General features: G+C 37.5%; 1 protein-coding gene across 1 annotated transcript in view; it reads right to left on the bottom strand.

The window, feature by feature from the left end:
* Positions 1 to 25,411, bottom strand: part of ko (Stork-head domain-containing protein knockout) — a 698,943-nt gene that overhangs the window by 79,917 nt on the left and 593,615 nt on the right. Inside the window, exon 4 of the mRNA XM_069818178.1 lies at positions 102 to 319. Coding sequence (XP_069674279.1) covers positions 102 to 319 — 218 coding nt within the window. The remainder of the gene's footprint in view (positions 1 to 101; positions 320 to 25,411) is intronic.

The raw sequence follows: 25,411 nt of genomic DNA, 5'->3' as shown, positions 1-25,411 counted from the left end.
GTAAAACAAACAACCGCAGTATATCAAGGGTAGAATAGCGGACGTGATGTACAAATTATAATTTGTCACATGACATTATTATGTACAGTAGTGAAACATACCTTCCGCTCGGCCATGAGCTTGGCCAGGGCGTCGTATACGATCTCCTGCGAAGGGCGCTGGATGTCGGGGAAGGCAACCTGCAGCGCGGAACGAATGCGTTCTAGCACTGCGGCCTGTCCAGAGGACGTGAGGTCCAGGATCACCCAGCACAGCGCCTCGGGGAGCGGTGTGAACTGACCCTGCGGCAGAGGCTGGACCAGGCAGTCTTCCACGTCACCTGCGCACAGAAGAGAGGCAAAGCATGCGATTATTGAAGTACGAGATGACAGAAGTGCCACACTTGATCATTCAACCATCGACGCCAAGTTAGGAGCATCCGTGGGCCATCTTCCCATTATTTAACTGACATGAGCGTTAAGTGCTTCAAGCAGCAGTACAAAACTGAGAAGAAAGCCGCCAACCTAACGTCATATTTATCTCGATACATTATTGGAGAGGCTGTTTCGTCACGAGCGCGCACATCTCCAAGAATAATGCCTCAATAATGAAATGCTAGATGTAATAACAACAGTTGATCATTTATTTTAACCTTGAACATTATGTATGTATTTATTTACACTGCAAGTGGGCAAGCACCCGGTGGCAGTGGTATACACAATATAAACAATACACAATAAAATTACAATACACAATACAATTATACAATACAATTATATACACAATACAATAAGAATACACAATACAATTTAACACAATAATTACAAATGTAATCTTCATTTTACGATGTTTGGTGACGTATATACGTCCGTTGATGTGACTATAATAGTATTTAAATTCAATAATTACAATTAATAATAATAATACATAAAATAACCTAATTTTTAAGTGAACCTAATTTTGCAATACAACCTACATATGTATAGGCCCTACGTAAGTTTCACATTGGTACCGATAATAATATTTAACTTTACTCTCATCTCACTCACTGCAGTGGCACTATTACGCATTTCACTGACACTTTAAGACACATTTCACTGACACTCTATAACACATTACGTACACACCTGTGGAGTAACGGTCAGCGCGTCTGGCCGCGAAACCAGGTAGCCCGGGTTCGAATCCCGGTCGGGGCAAGTTACCTGGTTGAGGTTTTTTCCGGGGTTTTCCCTCAACACAATACGAGCAAATGCTGGGTAACTTTCGGTGCTGGACCCCGGACTCATTTCACCGGCATTATCATCTTCATTTCATTCAGACACTAAATAACCTGAGATGTTGATGCAGCGTCATAAAATAACCCAATAAAATAAATAACACATTTCACTGACACTATAGAACACATTTCATTGACACTATAAATTATCACTGATCGGAACTATTCACTGCACTGTAAAACCAAAACTTCACTGACTCACCACGCTTCATTGATACAACAGTTCAAATAAGACAAATAATTACACCCTTATGCATACTTATAAACAGAACTACATTTAAGCTAAACATTTCTAGTCTATTTTTAAATAATTTGCAATTCAAACCAAGGTAGTAATTCGTCAGGCTAAATAAATACATGTCACCTTAAAAAATTAAATGTTACATGTCACCTTAATTTTAACTTACACTTCATACACAACTTTTTAAGTTATTCTTGAATCTCCCTAAGGAAGGACAGCCCTCAAAGACCGCTGCAGGTAGGTCATTCCAATCATTTATAGTTCTATTTAAAAATGAGAATTTACCTACATCCGTTTTCTGTTTCCTACATTTGATTTTGAAATCATGATCGTTCCTACCATAGTACGTTGGCTTCTCTAACCGAGCCGTTGTGTCTACCCATGCTTTCTAACCTAGATGTGCTCTATATAATGATGTTATTCTAGTTTTCCTATATCTGTTTTCCAAAGTTGTCCATTTAAGTTCTTTTATCGTATCGTTTCCATCTTCTCTTTTATCTTGAACAAATTTAGCTGCCCTATACTGGATTCTTTCTAAGGAATTTATCTGATATATTCTATAGGCATCCCAACATGTAGTTCCATATTCCATTAACGGTCGCACTAACGTTAGATATGCTATTTCCCTCGATTTGGGAAGTGAAGTGCCCTCTATGCTTTACCCGTAACATTATCAACATGCTCTTCCCAAGAAAGTTTGGAGTTCAAATACACTCCTAGGTATTTACAACATCGTTCTTGCGGAATTACAACACCACTGAATTCGTAATTAAGACTGGTTTCCTCTCGGGTTTTACAAAATGTTATAGATTTACTTTTAGAACCATTTATTTTCATCCTATGCATTAACGCCCAGTTATAAATTTTATTCAAATCTGTTTGAATAGCATCCACATCTGAATTATTTCTAATCCTTCTATAGATAATGCAGTCATCTGCAAATAGCCTCGCATTTGATGTAATATTCTGGCCCAAGAACGCTGCCCTGTGGCACCCCTGGACTTATATTTCCAATTTCCGATATTTCATGACTTACTCTAACTCTCTGGGTTCTGCCTTTTAAGAATTATTGGATCCATAGCACCACTCTTTTATCTATTCCTAGCCTACTTAACTTATCTATTAATATGTCATGTGGCACCAAATCAAATGTTTTCGAAAAATCAATCACAACTGCATCGATTCTTCCGCCTCTATCTACCTCTTAAGCTAGATCCTGAATCAGCGACGTAATTTGACTATCACATGAGAGGCCTTCCCTAAAACCATGCTGGCGGTTGTAAAACCAGTCTTTCGCATTTAGAACACGACGAATATAATCCGATATCAAATGCTCCAGGACTTTACATACGACAGATGTAAGGCTAATCGGTCTGTAGTTTCCGACATCTAATTTATTTCCACCTTTATGCATGGGTACCAAAACAGCTGATTTCCAGTCATATGGAATAGCTGCATTGTTTATGGAAACGTGAAATATACGCATTAAGTATGGAATTATGGCCTCGGACCTAATTTAAGAATCTCCGTAGCAATACTATCTGGTCCTCGAGACTTCCGATTTTTTAATTTCGTTATTCTCTCTCTAACACCTTTGGAAGTTATTTTGAAAGTCGAATTTGGTTCACATTCACGCTCTATGACACAACCACTCCTATCAGCGGCATTATTATTATTATTATTATTATTATTATTACTATTTACTTACTTACTGGCTTTTAAGGAACCAGGAGGTTCATTGCCGCCCTCACATAAGCCCGCCATTGGTCCCTATCCTGATCAAGATTAATCCAGTCTCTACCATCATATCCCATCTCCCTCAAATCCATTCTAATATTATCTTCCCATCTACGTCTCGGCCTCCCCAAAGGTATTTTCCCCTCTGGCCTCCCAACTAACACTCTATATGCATTTCTGGATTCGCCCATACGTGCTACATGCCCTGCCCATCTCAAACGTCTGGATTTTATGTTCCTAATTATGTCAGGTGAAGGATGCAATGTGTGCAGCTCTGCATTGTGTAACTTTCTCCATTCTCCTGTAACTTCATCATTCTTAGCTCCAAATATTTTCCTAAGCACCTTATTCTCAAAAACCCTCAATCTTTGTTCCTCTCTCAAAGTGAGAGTCCAAGTTTCACAGCCATACAGAACAACAGACAATATAACTGTTTCATAAATTCTAACTTTCAGATTTTTTGACAGCAGACTAGATGACAAAAGTTTCTCAACCGAATAATAACAGGCATTTCCCATATTTATTCTGCGTTTAATTTCCTCTCGAGTGTCATTTATATTTGTTACTGTTGCTCCAAGATATTTGAATTTTTCCACCTCTTCGAAGGATAAATCTCCAACTTTAATAGTTCCATTTCGTACAATATTCTGGTCACGAGACATAATCATATACTTTGTCTTTTCGGGATTTACTTCCAACCCTATCTCTTTACTTGCTTCAAGTAGAATTTCCGCGTTTTCCCTTATCCTTTGTGGATTTTCTCCTAACATATTCACGTCATCCGCATAGACAAGAAGCTGATGTATCCCGTTCAATTCCAAACCCTGAACTTTCCTAATGGCATATTCTAGAGCGAAGTTAAAAAGTAAAGGTGATAGTGCATCTCCCTGCTTTAGTCCGCAGTGAATTGGAAAACATCAGATAGAAACTGGCCTATACGGACTCTGCTGTAAGTTTCACTAAGACACATTTTAATTAATCGAACTAGTTTCTTGGGAATACCAAATTCAATAAGAATATTATATAAAACTTCTCTCTTAACCGAGTCATATGCCTTTTTGAAATCTATGAATAACTGTTGTACTGTACCCTTTTTTTCTCCAATATCTGTCGAATACGAAAAATCTGATCAATAGTCGATCTATTACGCCTAAAACCACACTGATGATCCCCAATAACTTCATCTACATATGGAGTTAATCTTCTCAAAGGGATATTCGACAAAATTTTGTATGTCAACAAAAGTGATATTCCTCGAAAGTTACTACAGTAGTCCTGTCCCCCGTCTTAAAAATAGGTACGATTATGGACTCCTTCCATTGTTCTGGTACAATTTCCTTTTCCCAAATAGCAACTACAAGTTTATAAATTTCGCTATATAATGCACTTCCACCCTCTTGTATTAATTCTGCTGGAATTTGATCAATACCTGGAGACTTGTACTTTTTCAGATTTTCTATCGCAATTTCGACTTCAGAAAGTGTGGGTTCCGGTATAAGCGGCTCAGCAGTTTGTATTTCAATTTCGTCCCGATAAATTCTTCTTGGCCGATGTATATTTAATAGTTGCCCAAAATAGTTTTTCCATCTGTTAAGGATTGAATGAGAGTCTGCAAGCAAGTCACCATTCTCATCCTTGATTACGTTTACCCTTGCCTGATATCCATTTTTAAATTCCTTTATGCTCTTATATAAATCTCGAATGTTTTTATTTTTACTATTTGTGTCTACCTCATTCAGTTTTTCCTTCAAGTAATCTCTCTTTTTTATTATTACTATTGAAAACCGAAATGAAATATGAATTTAATAAGTCGGCCTTTTCTTTGTCATCAGTTATACGAGTACTTTCTCCGTTTTGATTTCGTAAAAGCACTACCCTCTTCATTTTTTTCCTTTTCTCCTGCGTACATAATTATAAAACTGTCTCCAATTGTTAGTTTCATCTTCTTTGAAAATGGTTTTTAGAAAATTTTCCTGAGCTATCCTTTTTTCACACTCAAGTTTCTTAATTAATTCGACGTATTTATCCTAATTCGACGTATTTATCCCATCCATAATGAAGATAAAAGTCTGAAAGGCGAAATACCTAACACACATTTTTTCAAACTACGTATTAAAAAGCTTCTATTCCTAAAACAGATTACTACCCCTAAAATAGGCACTTATAAGAACTATAAAACTTGAACAGGCACTATTAAAATAATGGCCTAATATAGAATTTGGATTAAGTTTCCTAACTTATGTACACAGAAATAAAAAGGAAAAATGGGCAAAGTCCGAGCTCTAAGGAAATATTAGAGAAAGGTGGGTTTGCAGTGAAAGACCTGCCGTTAGGCAGAACATTGAATGAATGATGAATGAATGTTCGAGCTCTATTGAGTGCATCGTACCTTGAGTATCGAAAAGTTGCCGACATTACCTTTTGAGAGGGACGAAAATTAATTAGATCCTAATTATGTTATCCTTCAAGTTAATGAATCTTCTGACTTGCAGTTGACTGGACGTTGGAGGTGTTACATATACTGTAGGCCTATGTATATGTCTCCATCGCTATAGTCACATATCGGTCGGAGACGGTGACTCCTCGGAGCTGTGATTTTAAAACTAAAGTCACAATCGGAACCAGCGAGAAACCTATCACAGTGATAAAATCGCTTGTCTTCAAATCACACCTTATATACCACTAAAACGCTGTTGTCACACTTTCCTAACTGCCGTGCCGCTTCATTTAGCCAGCTGATGGTTATCAGGGGTAGTGTTCACATTGTGACTTATTTTAGTTTGAAACAGATTCTAAACATTGTGACTTATTTTAGTTTGAAACAGATTCTAAGCATCATGGCTACGGAATTGCACTATGATACAAGCTGTTTTATTTAATATCAGAAGTTTCATTTGTTTGTGATTTTTAAAGCCCGTACTAGGGGAAAAAATGCAAATTTTAAACCAATGTGCCTGGGTTAAATCCAAAATCTCTCCGCAGTGCATATGAAGAGAAGGCATATGTCACTGTTGATAGTGATTCGTCCGTCGGATGGGGACGTTAAACCTGACGGCTCTCTTGGTGCTATTCGACAGGAGTAGACTACGTGCCGGCACCGGGTTTCCCCTTCTCCCTTCATCTTCATCCTCATCCATTCCCTACACTACACTTACACCAAAACTTACATATACATTCATCCTAGTACACGTCATAACTCTCCACAGATACACATTATGCATAGCGTGACTCGCCGAAGTGGTGTGCAACTTGAAAATGGGTCATAGTCCTGCCATCTGTACGCAATATGTGGAACCCGATTCACGCAAGTGAAGTGGGTAGGCATTAGATCATCCAGCGGTCACGTACAGTATGATTTAGTCCTGGCAGTCGCCGAGATGTACGCCTGGGTCAGGCGAGTCCATTTAGTTACGCCAAGGGGTGTTTGGGTTATTCACTCGCTTGCCTTCGGAGCGATCGGATGTCATGAGTGTGGTAGAGCGGTATGTTTCCAGTACAATTAAGCTGTACTGCATTCCTTTACCGACCGCTCGCTCTTATCTCTATTCCGGAACTCTTCTCACTCCTCCTATTACTTCCCCTCTTTCGCGTCGCTGAGCTGTCAGGACTAAATAATCGGTCTGTACCAGGAGTTTTCTCCCTCCCCTCAATACCCTATGATACCTGCCGAGAGGTTATGGTGACTATGGGTGCAAGTGAGAGAGTATTCCCTTCTCTTTCTAAAAATCCTGTGCCAACATAAACCAACTGGACTTTAAATAACCAGTTTAAAAGCGAGGCGGGAAAATGAAGCAACTGTTTGCGCACTGACATACAGATACGATACTGGAGAACAAAGAATAAGTTGATTGATGGACATGCCAGCGTCGTTTGTCAGATTCAATAGCAGCTGTGAAGGACCGAACCCAAGTGGCACATTCACAGCTGTAAAACAAGAGAAAGACGAGTGGGCTGATCCCACGTCACAATACAGTCTCAGACGTTCGTTATGTCTTTTCAGAAAGGACAAAACAAGATCTATGACAGCAGCAGAAAATTATTTACAGTGTCAGAAACAAAATACACTGGCATTTTGTTTATCCCCTGCAAAGCGTGGCTCGAAGTTTGTCATTCTTGTACAGTAGAAGAAAATGTTAATACAAGTACTTCTTCCTTTCGACCTCAAGTGCATTTCTGAATTTAAATATATATTTTGAACTTATGTAATTTATTACAACTGTAATTTGTATTTAACATTCATTCCTTCCAAGGATTATGTGACGAAATAATTATTAATACATCAATTATATAATTAATTTTATCGGCGAGAACTGGAGTACAGTCGAATGTTGATATAACGAATACCAGTTTAACGAATTCAGTTCAAACGAAAAAACTTGTACACCTCGTTCATGTATCCACAAGGCGTAATTGCATTTGCACGAACGCCGGTATTACAGCATTTTCGTTAGAATGAAACAACTCCCCTTTATAAAAGTATGACTAACTGAACGAATTTATTTTGTATATTCTCCTTTACTTCACTCCACAAATGCATACGTAGTCTAATAGGGATATTTTATGCGAAGTTTTACCGTTAGATGGCAGGAGCGTTCCATCGGCACAACATGTTGTAGGGCAATATTATGTCATATGCTACAGTTGATTACGTTCTCCTGCTTGTTGGTTTTCTGTGCGTATCAAATTATATTTATAATTATTTTGTATAACCTAATATATTTTAATATAATTCAGTATTTTCTTACATCATAATTTAATTTAATTTACAATAAATAATAGCGTAAACTTGCATAATACTAAGCGATTTCCCTTAAGAGATGGTTGGGGAAATCTGCAGTATGCACAATATAGAATACGAGTAAATTGAATACTCATTAACGTAAACGAGAACTTTAAGAACGAGGTGCAGGAATAAAAAAATTAAAAAATAGGAACTTTGTCGAAGGTGAATATTACATCTTTAATTATTAGTATTGTAAAAACAGGATATGCAGCCACCAATGTGTATTTTTTAATAGGAAAGGGACTACCGAGACTGAATTCCTCGCATTTTTTTCTCTAAATGCAGAAAGATCAAATGCAATGTTTGATAAGATGATACAATATGATCGCAGTAGTATCACGATTATTCCTGTTTTTTGTAGGTTAAGAACATGCAGTTTTCAATACTATGTAGGATGATTTTGAAAATTTTAAGTAAAAACATGGTTTTAATAATTAGTCTACAGCACATTAAAAACATTATTCACGAAATGGATTTCACTATGGATCGTCCTGGATAATAAACATCTCAGTTAATCGAGAGTTTACTCCTCCAAAATGAAACTGTAGCCAGCAATTCCTTACTTGAAGTAGTTATTTTTATTTAATAGCGAGGCGCAATTTAATTGGTTAAATTTTTTAAGGTTTAAAGCATATATTCAGAATATTTCGGGATCTGAATGAAGATAAAAGGCTTTTCCTGGTTTTTAAATATAGAAACACAACAAAAATTTGGCAATGAGTTATTTTTAAAGAGTATTTAATGTACTAATACACTACGTAAATCCTCAATGTTTATATACCGGAAAACAAATGCACAAGCAAAGCGCATCCCTCAAAGTACACGCGCGCTATCTGTTGGTGCTAGTTCAGGATATCCCTATTCAATAGGCGGACTGTTCACCCCTGCCCACCTAACGGCATTTTCTCGTCTATGCCAGTGTCCCAAAAGTGCCTCTTTGTCACAAATTGAACCTCACCAATACAGTGAGTTCCAGCGAACGTCCCCGGTGTTTCTGTCGGGTCGACGAAAGTGGAGTCTCAGGCTACAGACAAATGAAAACTTTACAGAGAGGAAAAGAGAAAGAAAGTCAGACACAAAGAAGAAATGCGAAAAGCTACGAGGGCTGATCAAGAAAGACTGAGACTGATTTTTTTCATAGGTATTTATTACTCTACTTCAATGTTTACATGTTCTCTTTCAAAGCAGTCCCCTTGTACTTGAATGCACTTGTTATAAGTTAGCGTTTCTTCGAGCCCTCGAACACATGATACAGGTCATTCTTTGCCAGGTCCTTGAGAATCGCCTCATATTTCTTGAGCATTGCTTCAGACTTTTCAAATCGAATGCCACGGAACTTTGCCTTTACTGACGGAAATAAAAAGCCATAGCGACTGGGGAGCGAGACTGGGGCTATAAGACGGACATGGTACACAGATAATATTGAATTTAGCAAGAAATTGCATGACTTGATTCGCGATGTAAGGTCGTGCGTTGTCATGATGCAGTCTCCACCCAATCCCGATTAAGTTGTGGTCGTTTCGTTGCAATGTGCTTCCTCAGTGTCGCCAATACTGACGTTTAATATGCTCCTATAACAGTAGTGCGAGGGGAAACTGCATGCTGGTAAATCATTCCCTCACCATCACCTTCCCTGCAGATGGAACAACTTCAGTGGCGGTGCGTCCTAAACGTTTAGAGAACCCCTAGGAAAAACAATTTAATTGTTTGAATTAATTTATCTATAATTTACACTATCATTCTTTGTTTCTTACGACTCTGATGTATTTTTTTCGTATGAAAACCCATGAACCGCAGAGATCGAATACATATATGCTTGTAACTTCCGAGGTTCAATTTCTCCTCTGATCCTCGCCGAGCCAGCTTCTGGACTTGCGTGAGGGGCGAGTGGCAAGGGGAAATGCTGCATGGCAAACGTGTTGTTGGTGTTCGGACCAGCGCAGCTGTAGTCACGTGATCGTAAAACAGCTGACACGCAAAACACTTCGTGATATAAAAAGGAAGTTAGCTCCAATCTTAGCTCAGATTACACTTTTAGCATGTGTACGTGTGTGTTATTGATTGTTGTATTTATTAATGGTTTCTTACAATCCTTGAAATGTCCATTTAGTCTTTCTTAGTGTTTTAGTCTTAATGTACTCATCTCTGAGTGTGACCAGTGTTCGTTTCCAAAAAAAAAAAAAAAGAATAGTGTATTCAATATCTTTTACAAACAAATTTTTCGGTTTCAATCTTGGAAGATGTGTAAAATAAAGAAGCTTGGAAGCCCGTTACCTCAACTCGATTTAAAGCAAGCACAAACAAGCCGAGGTAAGACATTTTTCAGGCCTTTCAATGTAAAAAAATATGAAAGAAACAGCTAGATTTGCGGTTGTGAATCTAAAAATAAATTATTTTTTTTTCCTGTGCCTGCTATTTGCTAAGGGTAAAGATACGAGCTGGACTTGCATTGATGTGTCAGATTTAAGCCATTTGACACAAAATTAAGAATAATGAGGAATCTATTGCTCATAAGAATGCTTGGCTAGATTTTATCATTCCTTGGAAGAACAGAAATTAGGCAACAGCTTAGCTCAGCTTTCAGGAAGAGTATTGAAAGACAAAATAATAACATAAGGGAAAATCGCTATGTTCTTTCAAAGGTAATTGTTGATGATGATGATGATCATATCATCATCATCATGAGGCTCATTTTAAGGTAATTATCTACTTTAAAGAACTGTAGTATTTTTTTTTATTTTTCAGAAATGAGATATTGTTTAAATTATTGGAAAACTATGTAATATCATAAAAGTAGTGAGCCCCTTGTCATTTTAGGCACGAACCGCCATTGAACAACTTTCACTTTTTTGGTGTTGACGAGCCTGGCGATTTCCACTCTGTGCTGGCTTGTTTTCCTTCAGGATCATAATATTGCACCCATGACTCATCATCGGTGATAACTGGTTCCAGAAATGTGAAGCGATTATCAAGAACCTGACAAAGAATGGCCTACATCATGTGTTCGAGGACTTGAAGAAATGTTATAACAAGTGCATCCAAGTAGATGGACACTACTTTGAAAATATCATGTAAACATTGAAGTAAAATAATAAACATCTATGAAGAAAAATCAGTCTCAGCCTTTCTTATCAGCTCTCGTATTTCCGCGGCATTCGGAATGCTAAAAACGTGTATTTCCGTGAACACCTTTCATCGATTTTGTAGCATCTACTATTTTCGTTTCTGGAACGAACCAATTGTCTTTCTCATAGATATTACACCAAAACTAGGCATTCATAAATAAAAGAATTGTATGCTCATCACTATGGCATTTGCTGCCACTTCGTTAACACAAAAAACAAATTTTAGTCGCTATAGGAAGTTTAATTCGTGTTCGTATCGTACGGGATCGTTCCGTTAGCACACACGTGTAATGTCATAGAAATAGGTGATTTATTTGAACACTGTTGAGTGATTCGTTTTAAGAACGTAGTGTACAGCTCCCGTGATTTAAACGTCCACACACTTCACGAAGGTTGTTGGATTGCACGCCACTATTTCAAGGTCGACTGACGGGTTCACCAACGTGCGCACTCCACTGCGCGGGGAGGCGGTGCCCGAGAGGCGAGACGGGCTCAGGATCAATGGCTTCTCAGCTTTGAGAAGTCATTATCAGCACTCCGCCAAATGAGCACTGTAATTGTGCAAAACAAACAGGTCAGTGCTCAGCTTCCTGGGATGAAGATTGATAGAGACAAGACGAGGAAGTGGAGGTGTCTTCTGCTGGTTTTGACCAGGCGTGGCACCGGTCCACTAGCACCGCGGACTAGCGAGTCAGCGCCGTCACAAACTGCGGAAGATGTCCCTTTTCAGTTACAGACACCAATACTAGTATTTCCCTTTTAAAATGCGGACAATAAATACTATTACTAGAACAGAAGTAGGCCTATGTGACGACGTATATTTAACACAGATTGTTTAAATTTTAAATATATAATATACCTCCCTATCATATTTATCTAGGAGGAAAGGAACTGGCCAACATACCCCATTATCTCCTGGCTTAGTTGCTTCATAAGTTTGTCTTCTTGGTGTCACTTGTGGGGTTCAGACCTGTCTTCGGACAGTTGACTAAACAACATATTTATCTAGAGCAGTGGTCGTCAGCACTCACTGAAATGGGTTAGGGGTAAGCAGTGCATGGCGACATGCATCCTCGTGCAGGAGGAAGCATGCCCGTCAGCAGCCACGAAAGCACGTTGGTGCTGTAAGAGACCTGCGGGTAAGCGACGCTCGCCCGAGAGTGCAGTGTTCTGATGACCGCTGATCTAGAGCAGTAGTTGAACAACTGCTCTTCGAGGAATGGGGCTGTCATTGGCTCGAGTGGATTTTGGAGGACCGGACGTGGGACGGATTGTATCGTGTAGAAATAATCATAATTAAGACTTTTTCCTAAAAATGGACATTTTAAAACGTTATTTATTATAATATTTTATAGGAGTAAAACCTTAATACTGCGAAATTACCCGTGTTTGTCCTATACTCGTAATACAGGCCTAACGTTTAATTTGTTACATGAAGCTTTTTTTTTACTAGAGAAAAAGGCGGTGAAACTTTCTACGGATTCTTGCACTTAGGCTTACATGCAGTCCATTGTATGCCTTATATGTGCAATGATTGCCCAAGTCCGACATGTTGCCTGAGCATCATTCGTGATTTCGATGCTGACAAGTGAGCCATCCTTCCTCAGACCTGAGACGTCCAGGTTCCATCCCCAGACAAGTATCTGATAAACTTCATGGCTCCGAAACTCCAAGTTTCTTCTATATCAGCATTGGAACACCGTACTACTCCCAAAATTTCACCCCAGTCTATTTTTAATTATTACAGATGATAGATGAAATGACGAGAAGTTGAAGAGCGTTGGTGGAATGAAAGAAGAAGATAATCAGGCGAGAAAGGACCCGCTTCCGAGATCTGCCCATACACAACCTTTTTGCTTCCGGTTTATAATAAGACATTCGCCTGGGAATGCGGTCGCAGTGTTTAAATGTCTTAACCCTTTATTTGTAAGCATTCATCGGGTTTACGAACAAGAATCGCTGTATTTTATTGCAATACATACAACAGTGTGAATGTTCAAAAGTATATTCCAGCACATTGACGTTATAGGCGTAGAAAATAAACAATTTTTTCATAAAAAGACTATGTTTTGAAGCAATGTTGGCATTACCTTCCTTGAGTAGACGTCAGCTTCAGTTTGTATCCATCGTCAGCACAGTGGCCAACGTCACACGTTATTATGAATAACTTTGTAATCTCGAATCCTTTTTCTTTCTTTAGTTTGTTTCTTATTGTTCAATAAATTTCATATTACCGTTAACGATATATTTTATAAGCACACATTTAAACATTCAAATAGACCCTTGTACATCAAACTTGTCAAGGAACAGTTTCGCATATACGAGAAATGAGTCGATAAAATAATACATAAAATGAAAAATTGTGTTGTAGAATTAAACTTAAAAATTAAAAAAAGGAGAAAAAGAAAGGAAAAAAACCAAGTAGGGACGATCACATTTTACGAATTCGTGCATACTAGTCTGTGATGTTGATCAGTACGTTGGCACTCTGATAACGGGTCGGGTCTAATGCTCATGTTTTGTAGTATGTTCATGACAGTAATAATTATCAAGGCCAGGATTTTGATGAAATTGCATCTTTTTTCTAGTAAGCCAGAAACATTGCTGCTTTAGTATTTACAGACGTGGACAAATTATTAGACTAAAGCGTTTTTCCTTGAGACATAATATAATTAGTCATATCAACTATCAGTGTAATTCACAGAGGCTATATTGTTGTAAATATAATTGTTTACATTTTCTGGTATATTTTTCCAATGGTGAAGTATATTTTGTCTGGCTGTGTTGGTACTACTGGTGTTTTAATTATATACTGTAGAAGATATTCAACAGTCTCTTCTCCTATGGTCTGCAAGAAGACCGGACATGAACTAAATTGAAAATCTGTGATCTATACTGAAGAAGAAAGTGAATAGGAAGAGGCTTAGAACAAAACATGGACTAATTTAAGTACTGTCTAATATCTGGCTAAATGATGCTGATATTCGAAGGAAGTGTCAAATTTTGGTTTCCAGCATCCCTGACAAAATCAACGTGTTAATAAAGGATAAGGGAATGTCCACAAAATATTACTAACCTCCGGACTCAATTTGCTGTTCATTATTTCTGTGCAAAATACATTTTTGTTCATTATTTCTACTGATAAATACAGCTTTTTTGCACATATAATTAATTTAGTCTAATAATTTGTCCACGTCTGTATATATGTTATGAGATAAACAGAGTGTTTTAAAATATAATTGTTAGGAATTTTTTTTTGAAATTTTTTACCTCTTACAACTCATAAGATAATTTTTTGTTTTATTCGGTCATTTTTGGGGTATTTTCATTTCATTTTGGCCATAAATCCCCATTATTAATGTAAAATATTATTTATTTCCTTTGATATTTTTTCTACATATTTTTTCAATTAATACCCATTATTTTGTATATTATTTTAATCGTTTTTCTACACAAATATTGTCATTTTAACGTAGTACACCCCCACGTAATGGTTCAGTCCAACCACCCCTTCAGTACAGACTCCTCTATACCTGCTAGTTCCGGATGAGAGAGGCCTTGTGGTGGACTACATGGAAACTACATCAAGTAAATTAATGATTAATTAAATAGTACTACTTAGAAAAAGCATGTAAAATTAAATACACTTGAATGTTCGTACTAGAATTTAATTTAATTACTAGTCTAAATATTAATATTCCTACTAAGCCAATTATGTAAGATCAATTTTTACGACATTTTAAGGGCATTTTTGAAAGATTTTAAATTTATAAATGCATTGTTTTAGGACATTTTTTTCATGCTTTATAGGTCATCAAAATCCTTACTTACAAATGGCTTTTAAGGAACCCGAAGGTTCATTGCCGCCCTCACATAAGCCCGCCAGCGGTCCCTATCCTGTGCAAGATTAATCCAGTCTCTATCATCATACCCCACCTCCCTCAAATCCATTTTAATATTATCCTCCCATCTACGTCTCGGCCTCCCTAAAGGTCCTTTTCCCTCCGGTCTCCCAACTAACACCCTATATGCATTTCTGGATTCGCCCATACGTGCTACATGCCCTGCCCATCTCAAACGTCTGGATTTAATGTTCCTAAATATGTCAGGTGAAGAATACAATGCGTGCAGTTCTGTGTTGTGTAACTTTCTCCATTCTCCTGTAACTTCATCCCGCTTAGCCCCAAATATTTTCCTTAGCACCTTATTCTCAAACATCCTGAACCTATGTTCCTCTCTCAGAGTGAGAGTCCAAGTTTCACAACCATACAAAACAACCGGTAATATAACTTTTTTATAAATTCTAACTTTCAGATTTTTGGACAGCAGACTGGATGATAACAGCTTCTGAACCGAATAATAACACGCATTTCCCATATTTATTCTGCGTTTAATTTCCTCCCGAGTGTCATTTATATTTGTTACTGTTGCTCCAAGATATTTGAATTTTTCCACCTCTTCGAAGGATAAATCTCCAATTTTTATATTTCCATTTCGTACAATATTCTGGTCACGAGACATAATCATATACTTTGTCTTTTCGGGATTTACTTCCAAACCGATCGCTCTACTTGCTTCAAGTAAAATTTCCGTGTTTTCCCTAATCGTTTGTGGATTTTCTCCTAACATATTCACGTCATCCGCATAGACAAGAAGCTGATGTAACCCGTTCAATTCCAAACCCTGCCTGTTATCCTGAACTTTCCTAATGGCATATTCTAGAGCGAAGTTAAAAAGTAAAGGTGATAGTGCATCTCCCTGCTTTAGCCCGCAGTGAATTGAAAAAGCATCAGATAGAAACTGACCTATACGGACTCTGCTGTATGTTTCACTGAGACACATTTTAATTAATCGAACTAGTTTCTTGGGAATACCAAATTCAATAAGAATATCCCTCTTAACCGAGTCATAAGCCTTTTTGAAATCTATGAATAACTGATGTACTGTACCCTTATACTCCCATTTTTTCTCCATTTTCTGCCGAATACAAAAAATCTGATCAATAGTCGATCTATTACGCCTAAAACCGCACTGATGATCCCCAATAATTTCATCTACGTACGGAGTTAATCTTCTCAAAAGAATATTGGACAAAATTTTGTACGACGTCAACAAAAGTGATATTCCTCGAAAGTTACCACAGTTGGTTTTGTCCCCCTTTTTAAAAATAGGTACAATTATGGACTCCTTCCATTGTTCTGGTACAATTTTCTTTTCCCAAATAGCAAGTACAAGTTTATAAATTTCGCTATATAATGCACTCCCACCCTCTTGTATTAATTCTGCTGGAATTTGATCGATACCTGGAGACTTGTACTTTTTCAGATTTTCTATCGCAATTTCGACTTCTGAAAGCGTGGGTTCGGGTATAAATGGCTCAGCAGTTTGTATTTCAATTTCGTCCCGATCATTTCTATTTGGCCTATGTACATTTAGTAGTTGCGCAAAATAGTTTTTCCATCTGTTTAGGATTGATGGAGAGTCTGCAAGCAAGTCACCATTCCCATCCTTGATCACGTTTACCCTTGGCTGATATCCGGTCTTAAATTCCTTTATACCCTTATATAAATCTCGAATGTTTTTATTCTTACTATTTGTTTCTACCTCATTCAGTTTTTCCTTCAAGTAACCTCTCTTTTTATTCCTAAGTGTACGACTTGCTTCCCGTCTTTCATTGAAATAATTATCTCTCTTCTCCTCAACTGGATCCTATAAGAATTTCAATTTTGCCTGTTTCCTTCTTTCTACTACCATGCAACAATCTTCATCAAACCACGGTTTCTTTTTCTTAGTTTCATAATAACCTATGCTCTGCTCAGCTGCAATTTTGATACTATCTCTGATATTTTCCCACACGCTATTAACATCTAATTCTTTCTCAACTTCGTCGGAACATTCTAAAGTGGCAAACCTATTCGAAATTTCGACCTGATAATTTTGCTTAGCTTCCTCGTCCTTTAATTTCAAAATATTGAATTTAGTAATATTAACTTGTTGCTCTACTCGCTTGGCTACTGATAATCTTTCTCTTAATTCTCCAATCACCAAATAATGGTCAGAATTACAGTCTGCACCCCTGAAAGTTCGAATATCTACTATACTAGTATGTCTCCGTTTATCTATCAAGATGTGATCTATTTGGTTGTGTGTCAATCCATCTGGAGAAGTCCAAGTATATTTATGTATATCCTTATGGGGGAATGTTGTACTTTTGACAATTAAATTTTTCGATGAGGCAAAGTTGACTAATCTAACTCCATTGTCACTACTAATTGCGTGTAGGGTCTTTTTTCCAATAGTTGGTCTAAAAATATCCTCCCGTCCTACTTTAGCATTGAAATCCCCCAATAAAATTTTCATGTGATATCTAGGGAACTGATCAAAAGTATGTTCCAATTCCTCATAGAAGCTATTCTTTATATGGTCGTCTTTCTCTTCTGTAGGGGCGTGAGCATTTATAACTATGATGTCGCACCATCTACCCTTAAGTACTAAATATGATAACCTGTCACTGATAAATTCGACCTTTTTTACTGCTGATTTTATCCTTTTATGAACAAAGAATCCTGTTCCTAATTGGTGATTATTGTTTCCTTCCCCATAATACAACAAGTAATCTCCTATTTGTGATATGCCATTCCCATCTAACCTAACCTCTTGTACTCCTACGAAGTCTATTCTATATCTAGCTAGTTCTTTTGCTACTAATGTTACCCCTCCTGTTCTATAAAGACTAGTTACGTTCCAAGTGCCAAATCTCAAATCCTTATTCCTTTGCTGTGGTCGTGCCAGAGAATCAGTCCTATTCCGAGGCTTATTATAGGGATACGTAACAAGCTGTTTTTTTACGGTGATGGGTTGTTAGCCCTTCGCCCAACCCCCAAGCTGGAGGACCACCCCTTATCGGCTGTCCACGACTGCTTATTAAATATATTCGCAGCTACCCTCCATATCTGGAGGCCGTCTCCTCTATCCGCAACCTGAGGACGCGCCATGCCGTGGTGATAGGGACCCACAATACATGGCATCAAAATCCTAGCCCTAGTAATAACGATTTAAAGGAAATGAAAGAATGTGTTAATTGTGCAACAGTGAAACGAAAATGACTTTATCTAGATCGTTCTCTTGTACTCACCAAGAGATTCCAATAATTATTCGTTGTTTTAATTTAATTCTTTTCGTTAGAACACGAGTCTAGAATATTATGATTTATGATCATGATTATAAAACTAGCCGATTATAAGCTCTACTCTCCATGTAGTAGACTTCATGGCAATGAAATTCACGTGTAGCTCCTAGTGCTTCTTATAGCCACAAATCCATAGCTCGGAGGGAAAATATGGCCATACTTGCTAAGCCGTTACTTCTTCGGATGTGTTCTCGTGCAGCCATATTGTGAAATAATGGCAGAATCACGGCGACAGACACATTCACCCGTCCCTACTAGCTAGCCGTAAAACTGCAATGTGCTTCACGTGTCGTCTCGACTCCTCTGCAAAGCAACTCATTGTTCACACATAAGTTTCGCAGCCCTTCCAATGGCTACACTGGAGTCTCAAATACACTGTTATATGTAATTAATCATTGATCCCACAATTTTTTAGCTATCCACCTCAAATTTCGTACAGTTATTTACAATGACTGACTATATCATGATACTTAACTACAATACCTTACCATGTTAGGAAGCCTAATTACGAACCCACCTAACCTAACCTGATATCACAATATATGGAACATTTTCTCATGATCTATTAAAAATATAGTTCTGAAATTTTGTACACATTTGCTCTACATTATGTGTAACAAATTCCTGCAGACAGAAGCTAAAAACTAAATTCTTTTTCAAATTAAATTTTCAAAATATAGTAATATTAAAAAAAAATCTTTCCTTTGCGAAAGTAAAGTTCTTTAAATATTCACCTAAAAACAAATTTTCTGCAAGGAAATTTGCATTATGCAATAATGAAGAAGTGTGCAAAATTTCATTACTTTATCTCAAATAGTTTCTGAGAAAATGTTCCTTATTTATTGAAAATTGGGTAACAAGCAAAGTTTTAATATGCATGCCAGGTGATTAAGTTTTTCAATCTCAATAAGAACAACAACAGGCACTGTCTATAGCACACGAAAGAATTGACAAATCAATTATTCTGAATCCTGAAGAAGAATCATTTTATAAATTTTCTAGTCCTGGTCCCTCTCCAATTTTTTTTTCTAGAACTACTCTATGGCTCTTTTTGATTGAAACCCATTTAGTTTAAAATTTGGACCGTAAAATTTTGTGGAGAGATTCCCAACACTATGTAATATTTTAGACTGTTTTTAGAAAATGTGATTTTTGGTCATTTTGGACCTACATCTCCCTTCAAACTCTATGCTGTCAATTTACTGTAGCAACGATAGGAAAGGGGGTTATTAGACAGATCTCCTTTCATTACTTCGATTTATCTTACAATGCTCATTTCACCGCCGCTTATCCTCGTTCCCGTCCACCTCATCATTATCATCGTAATCATCATCAGTTTACGTTACTATTATAGATTTATTAATTTGTCATACAGAATAATATCTGTAATATTGACAATTAATATTTGAGGAGAAAAATTCGCTCCGGCGCCGGGGATCGAACCCGGATCCTTGGAATTCGATCCGGTGCTGTGGATTGAATTCGGCGTAGCTCAGTGGTCAGAGCGTCTGGTACGTAGAACCAAGGGTCCGGATTCGATCCCCGTCGCCGGAGCGAATTTTTCTCCTCAAATATTGTCAATATTACAGATATTATTGTGTATGACAAATTAATAAATCTATAATATTCTCATAGCTAGCAGTGCATATGTCTCTACAGATTGCTGTGCACTTAACTGCGGAATCCCGGCCAAATAAGACACTCAGCTGAGTGCGCTCCTAGTATAATGGCAGTTGACATTGGACATAAACGTCAACATATATGCCTAACATGGAGTCAGGCCATAAAGGGGAACATTCAAGGAGGAGAATTCGATCCGGTGCTATGGATTGAATTCGGCGTAGCTCAGTCGTCAGAGCGCTTGGTACGTAGAACCAAGGATCCGGGTTCGATCCCCGGCGCCGGAGCGAATTTTTCTCCTCAAATATTAATTACGTTACTATGACGTGTTCCCTTTCAGAGTTGGTCGATATAGGAAAAGGAAAGATGAAGAACAAAAATAATAAGAATAAAGGGTTCCTTTTGGAACTATAGCGATAGTTTATTTCTGTAATACTCATTTTAAAGACAAAATCTGTTTTATATCTGTGAAGGGAGGGGGCATCCTCAAGCAAACCGAAGAAGCACAAGCATCCACCATCTACAACACAATAATAATGACGATTCTCAACAAGGTGCATGCACATCTCTTCTAAGCAATTGGATCGGGGTAACAGCCACAACACATCTTGCAATATTTATGAAAAATAAACCGGCTTCAAGGCTGATTTATGAATTCTTATGGGCTGTTCCTTTCTTAGCACATCGCTATACGTTTAGGTTGCTTCATCAAAGTGAAATACGATACACAGTAAATATAACAGTTGACTGGAAAAGCAGAATATCACAATTTCATTTCTTGTGTGGTTTGAGTCTAGAATAATGGAAACAACCTCGCTGAATTGATGATGCATTAGAATAGCTAACAGTCAATATAAAACAATAGAGCATTTTGCCTGTCACGTATGTGTTTAACCTCCTGCGACAATTCTCCCTTCCTCTGCAGGCAATGTTTACATCGCTTGTCAGACATTATGGAACGCAGTAGAACAGAGAGCGCTTTCGAATGCACTGTTCAGAAGATTGCCTAACCTCTAGGCGGTCTTTACTTTCTTATCTAAAGTCAGTGATGGACGAATATTGATTGCAGCACTTAGAAGCGAACTAAACACATAATCAATCACCGTTGTATATAAACAGAGCTTTTCTGAATCAGTTACAGTGTGGTTACCACGAGTGATATTAAACGACGCTCAGAATTTCAACAGAATCTTCTGTGGCAAAATGATTATTTATTTTTGGAGGTAGACAATGGGGCACAGCCATCAGTTTTTAAATAGTATATTACGATAAAAGGTTTGGAAGTGATTTTTACGAAATTGAGAAAAGTTTGAAAAACGAGCAGAGCGAGTTTTCAATTTCCGAGATTTTGTAATGTACTTCACAAACATATATTGTACAACATTTTTTTTTGCACGATTATATCTTTAAAATTTCAAATACAATATATTTTGTTTTGACAATTTAGAGCAATATTATTCCAAAGCCTTCGCAAAACTGCACTGCAATAGTAACTAAGTAACATTAAGTGCACTGTATTGGATCTATTTCGGTATAGTTTTATCACAGTCTAGTATGTACAGTCACGAAGCTTGAGTTTGAGGGTACTACGAACAATAGACTGTGCCGGTACTATTTCGTATTGTCTGTAATGTGGCGATAGTAGCGATCCTAGTGGTTAGCAACTATCTATGGATGCATTTTTACTCGTATTGAGCTTCGTGACTGTATATACTAGACTGTGGTTTTATGTTATGAAGAATGGTTTCCCTAGCAACACGTTTTCGTGTGGGAATTCTAACTTTCAAGACCTAACAAAAATAGCTGTACAAAAAGATCGTGCAATAAATTCAATTCAGATCGGCAGTACAAAACATAACGTATTAGTCAGTATGGAAACGTCGTAGGAGTGGATCGTGAATCCTTCCTGAATGATCTTCGTGGTGGTGATGATTATGTCGAAGATGTATATTTCATAAGTCCATAATTTCTCTATATTTAAAAAAATTCTATGCATAACTTTAATTCTATATTTCATAACCTGTTTGGTTGGCCTGCTGTATTTTAAAACGTTTGTAACTAATATGGCATTGTCACCCTATTTATCAGTTCTCAATATTATTGCTATTCGCGTGTGTTCATAATACTAAAAAAAAGTAAACATTTATGCACATTGAGATTTCCAAGAAGCCTTAATAAGAGAGAACTAATTCTCATGCCTGTCTTTAAGATGACACCTGGATATAACATGACGATGACATTTCTGCCAAGGCTGTCTTTTTGTTTACTGTTTGCATTGTACGTAGTGTCAAAAGAAGTGGATTTAACAGATATTTTGTTATCCCAGAAAGCTGGCATTGCACAGACATAACTGCTGAAGCTTTTGTTCATCGCACATGTGATTCAAGATACACTGGCTATAAGGGGAGGAATTCACTTGACTTTGCTGAGAACAAGATCCAATCGAGGGTACGGGCTGTAATGAAACTTCGCGATCTTTGAAAACAAAACTTCTGAATTATTCAAGAATTCCCAGCAATCACTGGACAAGTACAAGTTCTCTTTGAACCGTCGTTCTACACGCCCGTCCAGAGTACTGCCCAGTCATCGGAATTAATTTCTCTTTAAAGTTTGGTACATAAACTCCATACAAGACTTCGGCGTTAATCATCAATTGTCCTTCTATGAATCTAATAAATTCCATTGAAGAGTTTGAAATTTGAGACACACAAAGGTCTAACAAACGTCTGGTGCCTTCTTTTAATGCTCTTTCAAAAGGGGTGGTCTCTACGAGCAGACATACAAAGCGAGGATTTCAACGCTTATCCAAAGCGAAAAGCGTTACTCCTGTCGAATCAATATATTCATTTCCATTAAATAAAATCACATGCCATTCAAATACGTAGACTGAAGAGTTATTCAGATAATGAAGGTAAATGAGAAGGCAATTATGCCAAGTAAACAAAGGGAGGGTCTTTCACAGTGCCGTATGCGTAGACCTTGACTTCGAGATATTCATATAAATGTTTTTTGTTTGTTTAGTCAACTGTAGTTAATCGGTGATGTATGCAATGGAGGGGGAAAGAAAATGGCCACTCTACCCCGTTATTTCCTGGCCTAGTTTCCTCATAAGTTGTGCCTTGTTGGTACCACTTGTGAGGTTCAAAACTGTCTTCGGACAGTTGATTAAACAACAACAAAACAACGTATAAATGGTAGGCTCTATGTCGTCAGCGTTTATATTCGTATGTTATTTTCTAGTCGTATGATAATTTATTCCACAAGAAGGCTTCATGTTCTCCACTACGGCTCAAGAGGTAGCATGTCCGGCTACATCCAGATGACCCCATTTCAATTCCCCGTCAGAGTCGTAACTCTTTTCCATAGAGACTAGGTGTGTGTTCAATGCTTTAACTTTCGTTTGCTTAATTTTAAGCGATTGCTTTATCTCTGTTCTCATGGTCTATGAGTACCAATACATGTAAAACTCTGATATTGCTTAAAAATTCCAATAATGATGATCATACAAATACTGTTATCGATAAAGATATATTAACACAATCAAATCATAAATCATAAGAATAATACAACTAAAAATTTATAAAAATCTATATTAATATTCATATAATAGTGTTGGAAAAGGAAACATAAAGAACGGTACATGGCAGGCCTGGGCGCTGAAACCTCAATCGAGTCATTGCAGACTATCCCTTAAATTCCCACTATACCTTTCCCGGCTGAGACAGTTAAGTTTCGAACCGATACGAATAGACAGGAAGGCAAGTATTGTCGAGTGACGGATTGTATAAGGCAGACATCATAGCTTTCGGTCATTTTATGGTCCATTCTGCACTCCCTCCCAAAGGAAATCCTTCTATCACCGCCTTTGCATTGAAGTACAAGTCAATAGGGAGGAGAAATTCTGAACGAAAGAACGATGAAATACTGAGCTAGAACAGAAAAGAGGCGGGGGGAGAAATGTGAGGCGGTGTAGATATTCCATTTTATCAATGGAAAATTCCAAAATGTTTGTCAACTGAAATAATAATAGTAATAATAATAATAATAATAATAATAATAATAATAATAATAATAATAATAATAATAATAATAATAATAATAATATAGTACGCTTCAGAGAAAAAACCAACTTAAGGGCCACAATCAAAAAGCAGCAACAGTCATCGTTAAATAGTTAGTTGCATTTCAATCTGTTTCTGTTGACCTGCAAAGTCAGTTCACAAAGTAATAAAGTCTTGAAGTCGCTTCACAAAATAATAGCAATATCTTTACTCAAATCCCTACAACCCGGGTGAAAGGGTTCCCATATTGGATATGCAGTGTCCGATTCAAGCCGTTCGTAAATTCTTTTAGGGATCACGCACAACACGACCAAGAGTGGACACAATTCTTTTCGTCGTTGAAATTCTCTAACTCGCAGCAGTTGTATTTTAGTTTAAGTAACGATTGAGATGGGCAGGACATGTAGCACGTATGGGCGAATCCAGAAATGCATATAGAGTGTTAGTTGGGAGACAGGAGGGAAAAATACCTTTGGGGAGGCAGAAACGTAGATGGAAGGATAATATTAAAATGGATTTGAGGGAGATGGGATATGATGATAAAGACTGGATTAATCTTGCACAGGATAGGGACCGATGGCGGGCTTATGTGAGGACGGCAATGAACCTGCGGGTTCCTTAAAAGCCATTTGTAAGCAAGTAAGTAACGATTGAGATGGCTAAAATAATATATAGACTTAGGTTCGGTGGACTAATTCATACGATGCGTCTGAGTAAAGGAAAAAACATTTATATTACGTGGATCTCTCGAGGATGTTCATGACTCTTAGCTAGAGTGATGTGTTCGTATGAATGTTTCGACTGTCTGAGAGGATTCGATGCTCGTTCCTTCCCTTCGTATTTCTTAATTTCAAACTTCGATTCCAGGTGATTCTAGAATATTCTAATTAATAGGCCTACTACTTTAAAATGGAAATATGCAATCCATTGCAGAATGTTCCACAGCAGTATCTATAAAAAATGGAATTGTACCGTCGGTAACCATTCACGGTTTCAATATCTGAAGCTCGTAACAGCAAAAGTGAAAAATAGCGAGAGAAGAATTAAGTAGTCTATAAGATGTTTCAGAAAGCAAACTACGTCGATATCGTCATACGCCATGCGAGTTGTTATCGATCTCGTATGTCTTAGACCATACAATCTGTCACAATCTGAAGCCAACTTTTTTCTTGGTCTACCCAGATTCTGACGTTCTCATTGCAGTGTCACTATGCGTGACATATTCAAAATATGAGCCGTTCAGATCAGAAGTGGTGGAAGTCAATTTTGACTTACATCACTTTTGCTCTGAACGGCTCAAATAAATAATATACAAAATACAATTCCTACTTTCTCTTTGTTCTCTCTCTCTCTTTCTCTCTCTCAATCTCTCTGTTCTACGTATATACATTTACAGGCAA

This window comes from Periplaneta americana, chromosome 2 (genome assembly GCF_040183065.1).
Source record: "Periplaneta americana isolate PAMFEO1 chromosome 2, P.americana_PAMFEO1_priV1, whole genome shotgun sequence".
NCBI classification, from domain to species: domain Eukaryota; kingdom Metazoa; phylum Arthropoda; class Insecta; order Blattodea; family Blattidae; genus Periplaneta; species Periplaneta americana.
The sequence above is the reverse complement of the archived record's forward strand: the minus strand, read 5'-3'. Positions and strand labels throughout refer to the sequence as shown.